The 18384-nt window shown below is 32.6% G+C and overlaps 1 protein-coding gene across 2 annotated transcripts in view; it reads right to left on the bottom strand.

Annotated features, from left to right (window-relative positions):
• LOC114327019 (facilitated trehalose transporter Tret1) overlaps positions 1-18384 on the bottom strand; it is a 49499-nt gene that overhangs the window by 30486 nt on the left and 629 nt on the right. The window contains exons 1-4 of one of the 2 annotated variants that reach the window (XM_028275513.2): positions 7513-7628; positions 978-1132; positions 799-819; positions 627-744 (exon numbers count right to left, since the gene is read on the bottom strand). In XM_028275513.2, coding sequence (XP_028131314.1) covers positions 627-744; positions 799-819; positions 978-988 — 150 coding nt within the window. In that variant the 5' untranslated portion in view covers positions 989-1132; positions 7513-7628. Of the gene's footprint in view, positions 1-626; positions 745-798; positions 820-977; positions 1133-7512; positions 7629-18384 lie in introns of those variants that run through there. The other variant, XM_028275514.2, reaches the window with a different exon arrangement.

The following is an 18384-nucleotide window of genomic DNA, read 5'->3' as shown; positions in this document are numbered from 1 at the left end:
TACATGGCAGTGGATGAAGATGATTGACAAAACTCGTATTTAGAAATATACCAAATTAAGGATGTTTGTTCATTTTTTAAGTAGTTAAGCGTCCAAACGGAAAAAGCAACAAACATATAAATAAAATTGGGCAAGGTAAACGTGCAATAGGTCAACTACACTGGTTGCTGTGAAGTGAAAAAATTATGGAGCAAACAAAAACAATACTATAGAAAGCAACTGCTTAAAGCGTTACCACTAATGCAAAAAGCGCAAAAACATGGGAGCTACACAAAAGGGAAAAAAGAAATAAATGATAGTCTTTGGAAATGGATTTTTGGCGGATAACTCATCACATCTAGAGATTAGAATATGCTAGAGATGAAATAACACGTGTAATTAAGTATAGGAGAACACGAATGTGGGCTACTTCTTTTGGAAGATTGTTGTTTTTCCTGAACATTCTTGTTATACATGTGCTTTTGTACTGATATCCAGTAAAGTTTGTGCTAATGGACCTGATGGTTATATAAACCCTTGTTTTGTCAGAAATAACAAAAATTAATTTGCACTGTGTACTTCCTCTAACATAAGACTAAATTCATTGTTTTTTATAAAAAATATGTACCCATCTCTATTTTGCTTACCTGTGGCAATAAACATCTAAATCTATCACTTTCATATTGACTAATAGATTTTGCTCTAGTTACTAATACTTCTTGTTCTTTCTCTTCCTCTTCTTCTTGAAGTTGCTCCTGAATATATCTAAAGAAACATCATGATAAAAATAAATTAAATCCCAACTGTGCTTATACTTACGTCAGGCTCCCTATACTGGCTCTAAAAGCAATAAAATTATTTGTTACTTACTAAATCTCTTATTATTTATACAATTATACATTTAAAAATATTGCGAATGCTACATCGAGTTTCTCAAGTGGCATTGTTTTAAACACTTTTATGTCAAAGGTAACAGAAATAAAGTATAATGTACTTACCCGATATCCATATTTATATTCAAAAACAATGGCTACGGTCCTAATTGTATCAGTTATTGTCAGTCCAAATCATACGCTTTAGCAGCCAGAGTTAAATTGAATAAAAAGTCTCTTTAATGTGGGCTTCGTCTTTATCCACCATTCTTTCTTTGAATCTGATATAAATTAAAATAGAAGGTTAATACTTAAAAATTGGAATAGGTGTTAGTAATAGAAGATATTTATCTTTGTTGTATCATTTGAAACAACGTATTAATCAAGTAATATAAGAGATATAAATACAAAAGTCTTTGGATCAGGAAATTTTGTCAAGTTCTACCGCAGTAGAAAAAGAAACGAAAAAAAAAGAAAAAACAAGAAAACAAAGAAAAGTTAAAAGATGGGTTCGATGAAGAAAGCGAAAACCTAATAAAGCAAAGGGAAGTGGCGCGAATTAAAAACCTACAAGACCATATGTTCAAAACATGATTGAATGCAGGAAAATAAAGAAAACTCCGTCAAAGACCTTTACAGTGAACAAAATTTGTCCACGTTCTGAGGCGTATGTGAGGACATCTCAACAGTAAATCATAGGTCATCAGAAAGTATCGAAGATCTTCAGTCCCTTATATATCGGGTCACTATAATCTTATAGAGAATGCTCCAACAACGGACTTAGTATAAATACTTCATAGACAAAGTTACCTGTGGTTAGTAAGAAAGACGTTGGCATTATGCACAATTAATTGTCAACACTAAGCTGATTACAAAAGTTAGCCATTTTAAATACTTAGTATGTTGGATAAACGAGACACGACATAATAAATCATGATGTAAAAATTAAAACTCGTATAGTAATTGCAAGAGGAGCATTTATGACAGGGCCGTAATTACCATTGGGGCAACCGGGGCAGTGCCCCGGGGCCCCCGGCCAAGAGGGCCCCGCAGTGGCCCCCTTTGGTTGGCCGTGCATAGATTGTAACGAGGTCAAATAAACTTTTTAAAGTACTTTCAGTCAAGTTCTACTTCGAGTTGTCCAATTGTAATAAGTACACAGTACACGGCATATTAATTTTAACAACTTCAATGATCGATTTTACCCTGTTTAACCTGCACCATTATAAAAAATTTTGTCTCAAAATCTCTCCATAAAGTCACCTTATTTTCTTTGCTTTATCGGTATCGGATATCGTTTTCTAAATTAAATCCCCGCCAAATTGAATTCTGCTCTCATTAGAGCTGTATACAATTATTTTCTGACGATCTTCTCCTTTTTGACATTATCCTATCTCCTTCAATTTTTCTTCCACTTTTTCCATACTGAGTTTTAACGCATTCTAGAATTTTCTTCCACCTTTTCAATTTCCTGTATCTTCTCAGCAATCTGGTTTACTTCTTACTGCATTTTCTCTAAATAAACCTTTATATCTTCATATTTTTCCGACTCCCAACGAACAGTATCGTTCGTTGGGAGGCACTGAAGTCCTGATACCAATCTGAAAGATGTTCCTCGAAAGTTACTCTAAAACTTCTCAATTCAACACGCTGGGCTGGAAGATTTGATGCAGTCAATACATTGAAATACATCTGCGACGTTTTGAAGTGCCTTTCAAGTCTAGTTCTGACAAGTAACAAAAGAAAAAAGACGTAGCAGCACAACTGAAAAATTGAAAATAGAATCAAATCAAATCAAATCATTCAAATTTGTTTTGTTACTAAGTGTGCAAAAAGAAATCCTTGAACTTCTCAACATAGTCTCGAAAACACTGCAAGCAAAATCTTTGGACCTTTTTAACAGCTTACAGTTTACTTGAAGAGAGCCTCTTAAAACTAACTGAAATGAGATGACAATTTGAAACCTTCTTTGAAGTTGCTTCAAATATGTGTCAACGTTTGGAATACCATTAGGGTTCGCCCCAAAAAGAATGCAGAAGACGAAAAAACATTTCAATGAACTGTGCCAAGATAAAAGATCCCAAGTCATGCTTTAGTTAGAGTAACCGTGTTTTACTCAATGATCGACACATTATGCCATCAGCTAGATACTCACTTTCAAGGAATGAAAGCAGTGTAAGGTACGTACCGAATTGTTCAACCTGATTTTATTTTAAATACCAACGAACAAGACCTTCAAAACAAAGCAATCAACTTCGTAAAACGTTTTCCAGATGTTTCCAGATGAGAGATGGGGGGTTTACCCCCGCTCCTTCCTCTGGGGGGTAAACCCCCGATACCCACTGTAGGGGGCCCCCAGATCACGTTTGCCCCAGGGCCCCAACATCGTAGTTACGGCCCTGATTTATGAAACTTAAGCCAACCATTCACGATACTGCGGCGTCGTTCAATTTTGTCGAATTCGACTAATTAACAAAAATGTTGATCATGTGTGCACGTGCATCCAACAAAATCGTTACAATTTGATCACAGAGAGACTGACCTGTCTGCTTCAGTACTGCAGAATTGATATACTTAATCGACGATTTTGTCGAACGACAGTGCAGTACCGTGAGTGGCCCGCTTTAGGTCTATACTGTATAATTCTCAGCTGAGCTTTCAACTAAGAATCAAGTTCCTAAAATATTATGCCTATTTTTTATGGATGTGAAACCTGTATCATGAAGGTTTTTATGTTGAACAAATTAGAAGCCTTCGAGATGTGGCCATCGTAGAATGCTCAAAATATCATAGGTTCAACGCATTTCAAACATAGAGGTCTTAACAGAATAGGTCAAGGCGAAGGTCACTTGATGATGATGATAAAACTTGAATATCTGGGGCATATAATAATAAATAGCAGATACAGGATACTGCAGTTAATAACCAAACGGCAAGATCGAGTGAAGAACGGGAATTGTTAGGAAGAAATATTCATGGCTCTGAAACCTTTGTCAATGGAGTGGCTTATCAGCAGATGAATTATTTTATGCCGCGCAAGATATTTTATGCAGAATAATATCGGCAAATTGTTATGGAAGCTATCTACGCCTAAAATTTGGGCACGGTACTCCCAGGTAATTCCATACACGGTAAAAATCCCAGGAATAGCAGATATTCACAAAAAAAATTAACATATAATTTACGACTTCTTTGCTTCATTATATGAAGCAAATTAGCACTAATAATATCGGAATATATTATATAATTTTACCTAAAAAGGTCAAAAGTTTAAAAACCTTTATTGGGAAATATGGGAAAGATTGCTCCTTGCTATTAGATAAAGTTGTATTTCACATCAGTTTTTTATGATGATAAGGTTTATTTGAAACTAAATTGATGTTAAAATTGACCTGAATCTGGTTCTGCTTATTATATAAATTTGGATCTTTACTGAATGTGATACGTAACATATCTTCAATTTTTCAGATGATGACCATTGATATTTCTGATATTTATAGTTACATTACGTTGCATTCTACTCTATTTTATTATGTTGCATAATAGTGTAGGAAACAAAGGTTGAACCTTGCAAAATGGACACAAGTCCGGTTTTATTTTTATTCTGGTATATCAAGGGGTGCTTATTATAAGACTAACTTTTTCTGAAAAAATTTCGCCCCGGAACCTCCCTTTTCACCCCTTTAAAGGGGGTAATTTGTGGTTTTTGCGGAACGTAGCCCTTCCTGTACCTATTATAAAAAATTTCTTTTATAGAAATATGAAGAAGACTATATTTTCTACGATTTATTTCCAACAGCATCTCTCTATCATCCACCGTTTAGCAGGGGTGGCGCCCTAAAGTTGACCAGTTTTTAAAAAAGATGTTTTTAAAAAAATATATATTTTTCCCTAACTGTAACGGAAATTAAGAAGAAATCCTACGGAAATTATTCAAAAATAATTGACTGATTTTTTGGTATAGGTTTCACTTCAGGGTAATTGCCCTTTTTTTAATTACAGGGTGTTATATTTTAAAAAACCTCTTTTTATACCATCTGAACCGTTTATGCTAGAGTAAAAAGACTTTCAGCGATTACCCACGTATTGGTGCTATTTACAAATGTGTATAATGCACCCCCATTTTTCCCTGGAACCACCCCAAAAAACAGAAGAATTAATAAATAAATTGATTTTCTTGGAATCCTTCACACACAATGCCTTTTATTAGTATGCTTCATATATCATTTTGTGCACGTTATTATTACCCATGCATGGACACCAAAAGCGATTTCCTAGTGCAACCCCTGTAGCAAAAAAAAATAAATAAAATGGGGGGTTGAAATTTTTTTTTTGTTTTTTGCTTTTTGATCCATATGGGCATATGCTTCATCAATAGTGCTTTTCAAAAATATATATGGTTATTGCAACATCTCTGAGGAAACCACCCCTATCCTTGAAAATATACTGCAGAAACTACCCCTATACCTTGGCGAGCATATTTTTACGATTTACTCATTACCCATTCATTTTTTTTAAACAAAACTTATACAAGATTAAAGACCACTATTTACTCTAAAAATTAGGTCCTATTCATTTTTTTCGTTTAAGCAACCGTTACGGCACAGTGGCGCCGTAAACCTCATATATGCTTTGGCGGGCTCCAGTTTTTGTTTTTTTTTTTCGTCATCTGTTCATTTTATTGATAAAGTACTTATGTAAAATAAAACAACACAGTGTAACCTACAAATTATGACTTATGCACATTTTACATTCTTTGCTCCCCAAAGCCACAGTGGTGGCCCAAAATAAATTTTTGCATATTTTCGCAACCTACACGCATTTTATTGCATTAATGCTACCTTAATAGCACAATATTTACCCTTAGGTGGCCGCTAAGCAGTGGGGGATCCAGGGAGGGGTGATGGGGGTGATCACCTCCCCCTCTCAAACCAAGTGATATTATATTCAAAGATTATAAAATATTCAATTATTTTTATAGAAATTTAACCAATTGGCACCCCCCTCTTAACGATGCTGGATCCGCCACTGTCGCTAAAGCATAAAAAGTCATTCTTATAAAAATAATATTAATATAATATAAGTATTAATATAATATAAGTATTTCTATAAAAATAAATGAATATTTTTATAATCTTCAAATATAATATCACTTGGTTTGAGAGAGGTAAGGGGTAATCGCCCCCATCACCCCTCCCTGGATCCGCCACTACTTAGCGACCACTTAGGGGTGAATATTGTGCTATTAAGATAGCATTAACGCAATAAAATACGTGTAAGTGGCGAAAATATGAAAAAATTTATTTTGGGCCACCACTGTGGCTTTGGGGAGCAAAGAATGTAAAATGTGCATAGGTCATGATTTGTAGGTTACACTGTGTTGTTTTATTTTACATAAGTACTTTATCAATAAAACGAACAGATGGCGAAAAAGAAAACAAAAACTGGAGCCCGCCAAAGCATATATGAGGTTTACGGCGCCACTGTGCCGTAACAGTTGCTTAAACGAAAAAAATGAATAGGACCTAATTTTTAGAGTAAATAGTGGTCTTTAATCTTGTATAAGCTTTGTTTAAAAAAAATGAATAGGTAATGAGAAAATCGTAAAAATATGCTCGCCAAGGTATAGGGGTAGTTTCTGCAGTATATTTTCAAGGATAGGGGTGGTTTCTGCAGGGATGTTGCAATAACCATATATATTTTTGAAAAGCACTATTAATGAAGCATATGCCCATATGGATCAAAAAGCAAAAAACAAAAAAAAATTTTCAACCCCCCATTTTATTTATTTTTTTTTTTTTTTGGCTACAGGGGTTGCACTAGGAAATCGCTTTTAGTGTCCATGCATGGGTAATAATAACGTGCAGAAAACGATATATGAAGCATATTAATGAAGGGCATTGTGTGTGAAGGATTCCAAGAAAATAACTTTATTTATAAATTCTTCTTTTTTTTTGGGTGGTTTTGGGGAAAAAATGGGGGTGCATTATACAAATTTGTAAATAACACCAGTACATGGGTAATCGCTGAAAGTCTTTTTACTCTAGCATAAACGGTTCAGATGGTATAAAAAGGTTTTTTTTTTAAAATGTAACACCCTGTAATTAAAAAAAGGGCAATTACCCTTAAGTGAAACCTATACCAAAAAATCAATCATCTATTTGTGAATAATTTTCGCAGAATTTCTTTTTAATTTCCGTTACAGTTAGGGAAAAATATATTTTTTTTAAAAACATCTTTTTTAAAAACTTGTCAAGTTTGGGGCGCCACCCTTGCTAAACGGTGGATGATAGAGAGATGCTGTCAGAAATAAATCGTAGAAAATATAGTCCTCTTCATATTTCTATAAAAGAAATTTTTTGTAAAAGGTACAGGAAGGGCTACGTTCCGCAAAAACCACAAATTACCCCCTTTAATGGGGTGAAAAGGGGGTTCCGGGGCGAAATTTTTTCAGAAAAAATTAGTCTTATAATAAGCACCCCTTGATATGCCAGAAAAAAAATAAAACCGGACTTGTGTCCATTTTGCAAGGTTCAACCTCTGTTTCCTACACTATAATATACCTACACTATAGTATAATATAATTTGTTAGATAGTTTGTTAGATAAGTTTGATAGATTAGTTTGCTAGTTTCAAATGATTTGAATATCGTTGTACTCACCTACTAGTGCTCTGTTTGCAACTTTAATTTAACCGCGTGCGTTTTTTTATTAACTTAAGTGTTTGTACCAATCAATTTTAATTTAGAATACAGACAAGATCGAAGTTCTGTTTTTCTGTAATGTTCAGATCCGGATTATTAATAATTATTGCTTTTATTTTAACACGTCATTTTCACTGAAAACCAAAGGTAATCATTCTTACCACATACTATATCATTGATTCCCAAAGTAGTCTGTACCGAACCCCAGGAGCCCAGGGGTCGATGAGAACCTGAAAGGGTTCTACGTGGGCGAAAATAAAAATCGGGAGTCTATGAAATTAAAATAGGGCTCAATGACAAGAAATTTCAAAAATGGAAAAAAAGAGGAAAATTGATACAATTTTGACATTAAAAAATACAAAAATTTATTATTTTAATATGATTCTTATGACCGGTCTAAAATTGCTTTCACTTGATCTAGGAGCATTTTATACGCATCTCACTTGCACCAGAGTATCTACGTATTTGTTAAATTTAATACTGTGAACTTGCAGTTGTAAGGCGGCAGTTTAAATTTGTAACGTTACAAACGTCACATCTTTGATATTTTATTTTTAAATAATTATTCTATTTTATTTTCTTTAATATTTCATTAACAATAATTTTCTTCCATTTGTTTTACCAGTTTTCTTCGTTAAAAACTTGTTGGCGCCCTCTTTTATTATCCTCTTTTATTATCTTCTATTTATTATATCTCTTTTCCTTTAAATCATCAACTAAACATACTGAACGTACCACGTATATTCTTACTCTGTAAGTATCTGTCTTTCAATACGGGACATGCCTGCTAGTTCATACGTACTTGGTTGTCATTTCAAATATCGTTTTCAATGACAGGGTCACTTCATCTCTACTCCCTGACACAAACAAAATGGAAGGCAAGAATTATTTCTTAAAAAGGCATGTAATTTGAAAATTAAAACATTTTCCATCAGCACTTAGTATTCTCTTCGGGTGAGTTCTTATTTTTATCATATTAATTACAATCATATCATTTTTACGTATCTAACCTTACCTTCCATGGTCAGTTTTAAGTACCTGTTTCTTTCTAATTTTTATATATGCACGTTTAGTAATCAAATTTTAACTAGTAGTATCAATCTTAATTCCATTTAATTATTCCTTTGCCAATAACTACTTTTTACGATTGTTTGACAAAGGCTCGTTTTTGGTTTTTCTTCTTGATGTTTGATATGTGTTTTTATCTTATAGTTTTTGGGAACAAATCAACCTTTTCTCCCTTCGGGAGCCACCTGCCTTCATCACCGGTGATGTTACTCTTCAGGCAAAGACGACAGGATGCATCGCAACTAGACAGCAGCACCCAACATCTAACACCACCAAGACCGTAGCTACAGGGACCTAGGGCAACAACATCTGCCCAGGTCTACAAGTCAACAGCTGTACCATTCAACATCAAGAAGTTACCATCGAACCAAATACCAAAGCCATAAGTATAATCTACAAATTGTTAGTTTTTGGCAAGAATTTGAATATATTTGTTAATGCACTTAATAAGTCACATTTTTATTATATCTTTATCGAACAATAAACATGATTAGTTAAAAATAATGTTTTGTTTGCTTTCATTCCAAACTTTCAACAAACACACACCTGAGAGAGACTGAGCTAAGCAAGGGTGTAGCGATGGCTATCTTGGATGATTGAGGTAATACTTTCGAATATTATTTCAATTAGCTGGGGTAGTCCATTGCCGCTTATTTCGTTTCAAATTTAATAATAAAGTCGATCATTTCAGCGTTTCTTGCTAGAATTATACTCTTCTTCTTGTGGTACTTTCTCCTTTAGTGGAGGATAGCGACTACACTGGCAAATATGTCTCTTTTCAATGCGGCTCTAAACAAAGATGTTGAATCATGGCCGGTCCAGTCTGTGATATTTCTAAGCCATGAAATCTGGCGCCTACCGGGACCCAGTTTTCCATCAATCTTACCCTGGATAATCAGTTGCGCGAGGCGATACTTTTCGTTTCTCATTATGTGTCCTAGGTAGCTAACTTTTCTGAATTTAATGATTTTTAGCAGTTCCCTATCTCTATCTATTCTCCAGAATTATATTGATGAAGCAAAATATTGGACGGTACGAATTTTCCCAGTTCGTCAATTTGTCCAGGTAATCTGTTAGGACTAAAAATAATCCATTACCAGAGAACGGCAGTTCTCGCCAGTGGCGCACAACCCCTCTACACGCGACATTATATATACACGAAATTTTCGATTTTCTAAATCTGACTGAATTGAAAATTGGGGCAACTCCCATCTTAAAGTTCAGGAAAAGACTTACCCATCCATATGTCAACCATCCATTTTGGTCCAAGGCTGTGGATTTTATGACCCTGCTTGTGGATATGTATGTATGTATGCGTGTGGAAAAGTTACACCGATTTTAATTTTTTTTCTGTGTTTTAAGAGGGGGTGAGGGCCGATTCAGAACCGGTGTAGTTTGTGACTTTTGACCACCCATAAGCCACTTATAGGACTTGGTAGGTACAAAACGGCATATTTTTGGGGGTATATATATTTGGTTCAAGAAGAGACAGAAGAACTTCAAATACACCAAATAAATAGTGTTGAGTTATGCTTTCAAATAGTGTTTAAGCCCTCAAGATCAGACATATACACGGCTTAGTATAGCCGAAAAACTAAAAAACTAAACTTTGAAAATTTTGGTTTTTCGACAATTACTCAAAATTTCAACCTACGAATTGCGCCAATGACTGAGCGTTTATAGAAGGACTCTAGACGAATCTAACAATGTATACGTCACATCCGGGAAAGTTCGAATTTTTAAGTTATAGGCTTTATAAGTATGATCAAATCTATTTCCTATGGGAAAAACGGTTTTTCAAGCTCAATAATTCCTGTAATAGCTTCAGTCATCATACTTGACCTTAGATGCATCAGGTACTACTTGTCAATACGTTTCAAACTCATGTTTAGTGATCAAAATCGGTTAATACTTTTAGAAGTTATTAAGCTACAAAAGTATAATCCAATTAACGAATATTCCCGAAATGTTTTATGTAGTTGTAGTGATTACGACGCTAAATTTGATCTGGCAACGGGCAATCTGAGTTCATTTACCGGCCATCCCAGTATTTTTTTTTAATCTATTTCGAATAGAAACAAATCTAGTGTACATTCGATGGACACTAGATCATTTAGGAGATAAGGCGACAACGGCGACCATTTATAAAGCTTGACGTGTAATCGAGAAACATTTCCTTCAACTTCATACATTTAATTCATAAATAACTTTGAAAAACTCCTGATACAAGAATAAGAAATCGCTAAACGCCGTAAAAATGAGTGGCGCATGCAATATTCGAGCTACAAAATATCTGAATGATTATTACGTGGCGCGAAAATATATTTTCATTTTGATGCAAAACAAAATTCTAGTTTCAAAGCACGACATAAAAGAGTTTCAAAATTTTAACTGTATCAAAGTTACTCTTTTGTGGCGCGTTTTACTTCAAATTTAGCAAATATTATGGAAAAGTCTTTTAAAATAAAACTAGAATTTTATTTTTCATCAAAATGAAAATACATTTTCGTGCCACGTAATATTCATATCGGATCTTTTGTAGCTGGAATATTGTAACCGCCACTCATTTTTACGGCGCTTAACGGTTTTTTATTCTTGTAAGGGAATATACAAGATATGTGAAAGTCAAATTTCCCCCAACCAGTTTGGCTTTATAAATGCTGTTGATAGGAGAGAGGCTTTGTTTTCAATATAAGTCTTATTCCAGAGATGCAGAGACGTCAATTTTGTCGTATACGCATGGCTGGTTGATTACAAGAAAGAGTTTGATCGAGTATAGCACTCCAAGATGATGCAAATACTAAAAGAAACAGGAATTAAATATTAAGATCTGAAAAAGGGTTGAAAGTGGACACGCCGAATAATTGTAAATCATGCGTGGAGTGAGGAAAGACTTTATTTTGTCCCCTCTAATTTTCAATCTCTACTCTAAAAGAATATTTATCGAAGCTTTACACGAACTGAAAGGTATTCTACTAAACGGGTACCTGCTAAATAACATCAGGTATGCAGATGACACCATAGTATTTGATGACAACCTAGACGACCTACAAGTCCTTATGGAACAAAACTACGTATTTCAGTCAACAATATGGACACAATATAAACGTAGAGAAGACAAAGCTTATGATCATTGGCAATAAAAAGAAAGCAGAAGGTCAACTCCCGTTAACCAAACCTTTGTAAAAAGAGTGATGCACTACAAATACAGCGGCACCATAATAAATGAACAATGGATCAACAACCAAGAAATAAGAACCAAGAAAATAGAGCATTAGAAAAACTAGATACACCTTCAACCGTATGGGGTGCCTTCTTCAAAAGCCACAACCTCTCTTTTGTTATTAAGTAAGCATGCTGCGATGCTACGTCTTCTCTGTCCTTTTGTATGGTGTTGAATCGTGCACCTTGAATGAAGATATTTGCAAAAAATTGGAAGCATTTGAGGTGTGAATATCTCGGACCAAATCTCGAAAGTTAGAATACTTTGAATATATTATGCTAAATGAATCCAAATATGCCCTCCTACAAGCCACCCTGCAAGAAAAAGTATTTAGAAAGCGAGGTCAAGTGAGAAGAACATCCTCGTTAAGGAACCTCAAAACCTGATTCAATACAACATCTGTACAGCTTTTCTGCGCTGCTACAGATAAGATAAAGATTGCCATGATGATCGCCAACAGTCGTCACGGATAGGCATATTAAGAAGAGGAATCTACCAGGAAGACGATATTTCAATATATGTCTAACATTTGAATACCGTCTATTCAAATTTTGAAACTATACTTTTACAATCAAGATGCAGTAGAAATAAACAAACTTAGACACGTTAAAAAAACTAGGAGCACTCCCGAATCATAATTTACAATGTATGAACTTTGGAAAACATGATTTGGGATTTAAAATGTATATACATTGTAAATTATGATTCGGGAGTGCTTCTAGTACCATTCACCCTGTCTGGGTTTGTTTATATCTACTGCACCTTGATTGTAAATTTAGATTAGATTTGAGAATATTTTGATGCTAATCATACCGCATTAGATTATGGATCCCTTTGGTGACATTGAAGAAACGGATATTATATTACAAGAGGAATTGTTTCGAATAAACACCAACGAAGGACTTAAGGTAGAATTTAGACACGGATATCAACAATTCTGGCTTCAAAAAATATTCCTATTACTTATCCCGTATTATGGAAAGGCGCGAGAATTTTTTAAAATTGTTTTTCCATCTTTACACCTAGTACCTAGTAGAAAGCGGTTTCAGCGCAACACCAACACAAATTGGACATCATTAACCGAGGAGATTTGAGATTATATCCGACTAACTTAATGCCAAATGTTGATAATTTACTATTAAACCAACAGTTCATCGCTCCCATTAAATGAATTTATTTTTTGCTTAGTTTTTTTTTTTTTCATTTAACAGTTACTATATTTTCAAAAGAATGGGAAAATACCAGTAGCTGACTGTATACCATAGTTAAAAAACTAGTACAGAAGTAAAAACTTGAATTTGAATCTTGGTATATTCCATGTAATAATATACAGGGTGTAACAAAAGTACAGGTCATAAATTAAATCTCCTATTCTGGGATCAAAAATAGTTCGAATGAACCTAACTTACCTTAGTACAAATATGCACATAAAAAAAGTTACAGCCCTTTGAAGTTACAAAATGAAAATCGATTTTTTCGAATATATCGAAAACTATTATAGAGATTTTTTATTGAAAATAGACATGTGGCATTTTTATGGCAGGAATATCTTAAAGAAAAATTATAGTGAAATTTGTGCACCCCATAAAAATTGTATGGGGGTTTTGTTCCCTTAAACCTACCCAAACTTTTGTGTACGTTCCAATTAAATTATTATTGTGATACCATTAGTTAAATTCAATATTTTTAAAACTTTTTTGGCTCTTAATATTTTTTCGACAAGGCAGTTTTTATCGAGTTGCGGCTTCTTTTCTAATATGTTTACATAAAGATTTTATGGGGGTTTTGTTCCTTTAAACCCCCCAAATGGTTGTATACGTTCCAATTAAACTATTACTGCGATACCATTAGTTAAACACAGTATTTTTAAAACTTTTTTGGTTGTTTGTATTTTTTCGATAAGGCACCTTTTATCGAGATGTGGCTTCTTTTTTAATATGGTTCAAAATATACCTAAAAATGTAAATCATAAAAATAAATTTTCCTATTATTATCAAGAAGTCTCCATAATCGTACTTAGCCATATACAAATATGTGGTGAATTTGACAAATATGTAAAATATCTCGATAAAAACTGACTTTTCGAAAAAGTACTAAGAGGCAAAAACATTTTAAAACAATATGTTTAACTAATGGTACTACAATAATAATTAAATTGGAACGTGCACAAAAGTTTGGGGGGTTTAAAGGAACAAAACCCCCATAAAATTTTTATGGGGTGTCTAAATTTCACTATAATTTATTCTTAAGATACTACTACCATAAGAATGCCACATGTTCATCTTCAATAAAAAATCTCCAATAGTTTTCGATATATTGGAAAAAATCGATTTTCATTTTGTAACTTCAAAGGGCTGTAACTTTTTTATGTGCACATTTGTACCAAGGTAGGTTAGGTTCAATCGAACTATTTTTGGTCCCAGAATATGTGATTAAATTTATGACCTGTATTTTTGTTACACCGTGTATTATACCAAGAACAAATTGAAGATTGTACTTCTTTATTATTTTTTACTATATTTTAATTCAAATTTAATTAATCAATTTGTAAAAATGTGTTGTTTTTTTTTACTTTTTAACGCTAAAGTATTTCACTACTGTTAAAAATTTTAATGTTTCAAAGTGAATAGCAGGCGGTCGATCTGAAATTGAAAAACACAACAAAAGGTCTATGAGATAACTGTACGTAGTAGGGTAACTGATTATTTGAATATTTTTTTGCTATTAATTGTGTCAATTTGTACCAAATTCACTGTTCGCATATTTACTCCCATGTAAATTTTATTTTTTACGGCTTTAAATAATTAAGCAGCTATTTCTTACTAATATGTCCTTCATAACCATGGTCATGAACCATGAATTATTTACTTGTATTTACTAAAACCGACCACTTACGATACTGCGGCGTCGTTCTATTTTGTCGAATTCGACTAATTGACAAAAATTTTGATCGTGTGTGACCGTGCATCCAACAAAATCGTTACAATTTTACCACAGAGAAACTGGTTTCTATGTTGCAGTACTGCAGAATTCAGGATTAACAAGAGTATGATAAGCCCAAGAGCTATACAGTGGCAGACCTAACTTATGTTTTTTTTAATGGAACACCCTATATTTTATTTTATATTCGAAATCCTGTTAACTTCTCCATCACAAAAATATAAAGGTTTGTAATGTTATACAGGGTATTTACAAAGTTATAACCAATTTTGTATGAAAATCGTAACAAGTTTAACTCCCTGTATAAATAAAAATAAGCACAACAGCAATGGTTTATTAATGCCATATTTTTTATTTATTGTCAAAATTTTTAGGAATTATTGATATTGCTAATTTTCTTTATATCAAATACAGAGTGAGTCAAAACGCAAGTACATTATTTTCTCAGTAATGTTAAATTTAACACCCTGTATTTTATATCATTATTGAAAAGTAACATTAACGTACTCTATGCCCAAATTTATTAGTTTTCGAGATATTTTCATTTTTCAGAGCAAATTATTTTAGGTGTTTAAATTTATCTAAATTTTAAGTAAGCCATGACTGAATTGACAATTGTAGATTACCGATTATCAATCCGGTAATCAATATAACACTGTAGCAAATAAAGAAATAAAAATAATTTATTAGTAATACATTTTACAAACAAAAACCCAGCCACTATATGCAACATTTTTGAAACAATTAAAAACTGTCTTTCTATGTAAATGCAACAAATAAACAGAGAAAATTAGTAATAAATTTTAGAAAAAAACACACAAACACAAAATACAATATTTTGTGAAGACAATTAAACACTACTTTTGTATGTAAATGTAACAATGTAACAAATAAAAAACGAAACATAATTTATCAGTAATACATTTTGCAAAGAAATATGTTTGAAAAAATTAGAAGCTACTTTTAATAAAATATTTCTAATATTTAATTGCATAAGGTGTTCAAAATTATCTCCTATTCTCCTTTTCATGAACATTTTTCAGTGCGTCACAAATTATAGAAAAAAAGGTAAGTCCGTGATAATACACATTTATGACATTTATTCTAACGTGACATTTTAGTTAAATCTGACAGTTGTCAAATTTTATTTTCAATTTGGAATAAAACCAAATCAATTGTGTCTATTGCATTTATAAAATGGTATTTTCTTTCATTTGTATAGTCTTATAAATTGTACAGATTATATTGATAATATTATTATTTTATTTAATAAATAATTCTTTTTTGATTATGGCGCCATCTATCGACAACTAGAATAATCACCGAACTAGAATAATTACCGAAATATTCCCAGACGTGCCTTTTTTTCTGTCACATACAATTTAATGCGTTAGAGAGAAATCGAAAAACTGTGACGCACTGAAAGATGATCATGAGAAAAAGAATAACACATTTATGTACGCCTAAAAACGATCATTGAATGAGCTACTTACTCTACGGAGCATTTGTACATTAACACATCGAAATACACTTTGTATTCTATTTTTCATCTCATCCCTTGCTGTTGGAGATATTTTATAAACTTCATTATTAACGTAACCCCAAAAAAATCAGCCCAGTTTATTAAATTCTGGTGATTTGGGTGGCCACGCTACTGGTCCATTGAAAAATCAAAATATCTCGAATACTAATAAATTTAGACATAGGGAATGTTATCTAAAAATTAAAGTACGGTAATGGTACTTTTCAATATTGATATAAAATACAGGGTGTTCCATTTAAAATTACTGAGAAAATAATGTACTTGCGTTTTGACTCACCCTGTATTTGATATAAAGAAAATTAGCAATATCGACCATTCTTGAAAATTTTGACAATGCGTTAAAAAATATGGCATTAATAAACCATTGTTGTTTTGCTTATTTTTATTTATACAGGGAGTTGAACTTGTTACGATTTTCATATAAAATTGGTTATAACTTTGTAAATACCCTGTATAACATAACAAACCTTTATATTTTTGTGATGAAGAAGTTAACAGGATTTCGAATTTAAAATAAAATATAGGGTGTTGTATTTAAAAAAACATAAGTTTGGTCCCCCACTGTGTTATCGAACACCTTGTAACATTCTAACTAATTTTGTAATGTGAACAAAGGTGGCTAAAATTTTTGTTATTATTTTTTATTGCTATCTATTACTATAGCGGAGCTATTGAGCTTTACTCTACTAATCAATCACCCTGTATACAGATGTGAGACATGGATATGGATACTCAACCAAACAGCAAAAGTAACAGTATGAAGATGGGAAAGGAAAATGCTCAGAAGAATATTAGGAGGGAAGAGAACAAAGGAAGGGTATACAGGGTGAGGCAAATAAAGGGCTATTAGAAATATCTCGAGAACTAAAGGCAACAGAATCATGAAAATTGGAATATAGGGGTTTTGAAGGATGATCTATTAAATGAAAATATTTTCGTCTCTTTGCAACTTCCAGTTATACCGGAAGCTGCAATAAGTTTGCTTATAACTTGGTTTTTTTTAATGGGACACCCTGTATATTTTTACATTTTTGGATTCTCTTCGATGTCTTCTTTCTTAAAATATGAGGTTTGGTAATATTATACAGGGTATTTTAAAAGATAATTACGTTTTTTTATTAATTTCGTAGCAAAATTAACACCCTGTAGAATTGTAGTAGTTTGACATCTAAAACTCTACTTACGTTCAAATGATTTTTAATATACTCTACTATTGTGAAGAATCATTAGTATAGCTAAATTTTTAATTTTAGTATACAGGGTTGGTCGAAACTCGGAATGAGTATTTTCTGAGTTTTCTATACCTAACTGCTTTAATTTGTGCTTAATTGTTAAACGCACCAACAATCTTAACTAAGTAGGTATTTCGATAGCTAAACCATTATTGGTAATTTTAAGGACCAGTCTGGATTAATATGTATTTATTTCTGAAAAATTATTTGGGATTGAGTATTTTCACGGCCAACCTAATAAAATTTTACGTATTTTTTGTTGCAATTAATGTTTAGCTTGAATCACCAATAACTCACAAATTAAAGCAGAATGCTTAAGAAATAAAAAAGTACTATAAAATATAATTTCATTGCAATACAAAAATATAGGGTGTTCCATTTAAGAAAACTCAGAAAATACTCATTCCCAGTTTCGACCAACCCTGTATACGAAAATTAAAAATTTAGCTATACTAATGATTCTTAACAATAGTAGAGTATATTAAAAATCATTTGAACGTAAGTAGAGTTTTAGATGTCAAACTACTACATTCTACAGGGTGTGAATATTGCTACGAAATTAATAAAAAACGTAATTATCTTTTAAAATACACTGTATAATATTACAAAACCTTATATTTTAAGAAAGAAGACATCGAAGAGAATCTAAAAATGTAAAAATATACAGGGTGTCCCATTTAAAAAAAAACGAAGTTATAAGCAACTTCCGGTATAACCGGAAGTTGCAAAGAGATGAAAATATTTTCATTTAATAGATCATACTTCAAAACCCCTTTATTCCAATTTTCATTATTCTGTTGCCTTTAGTTCTCGAGATATTTCTA

This window comes from Diabrotica virgifera, chromosome 1 (genome assembly GCF_917563875.1).
Source record: "Diabrotica virgifera virgifera chromosome 1, PGI_DIABVI_V3a".
Lineage (NCBI taxonomy): Eukaryota > Metazoa > Arthropoda > Insecta > Coleoptera > Chrysomelidae > Diabrotica > Diabrotica virgifera.
The sequence above is the reverse complement of the archived record's forward strand: the minus strand, read 5'-3'. Positions and strand labels throughout refer to the sequence as shown.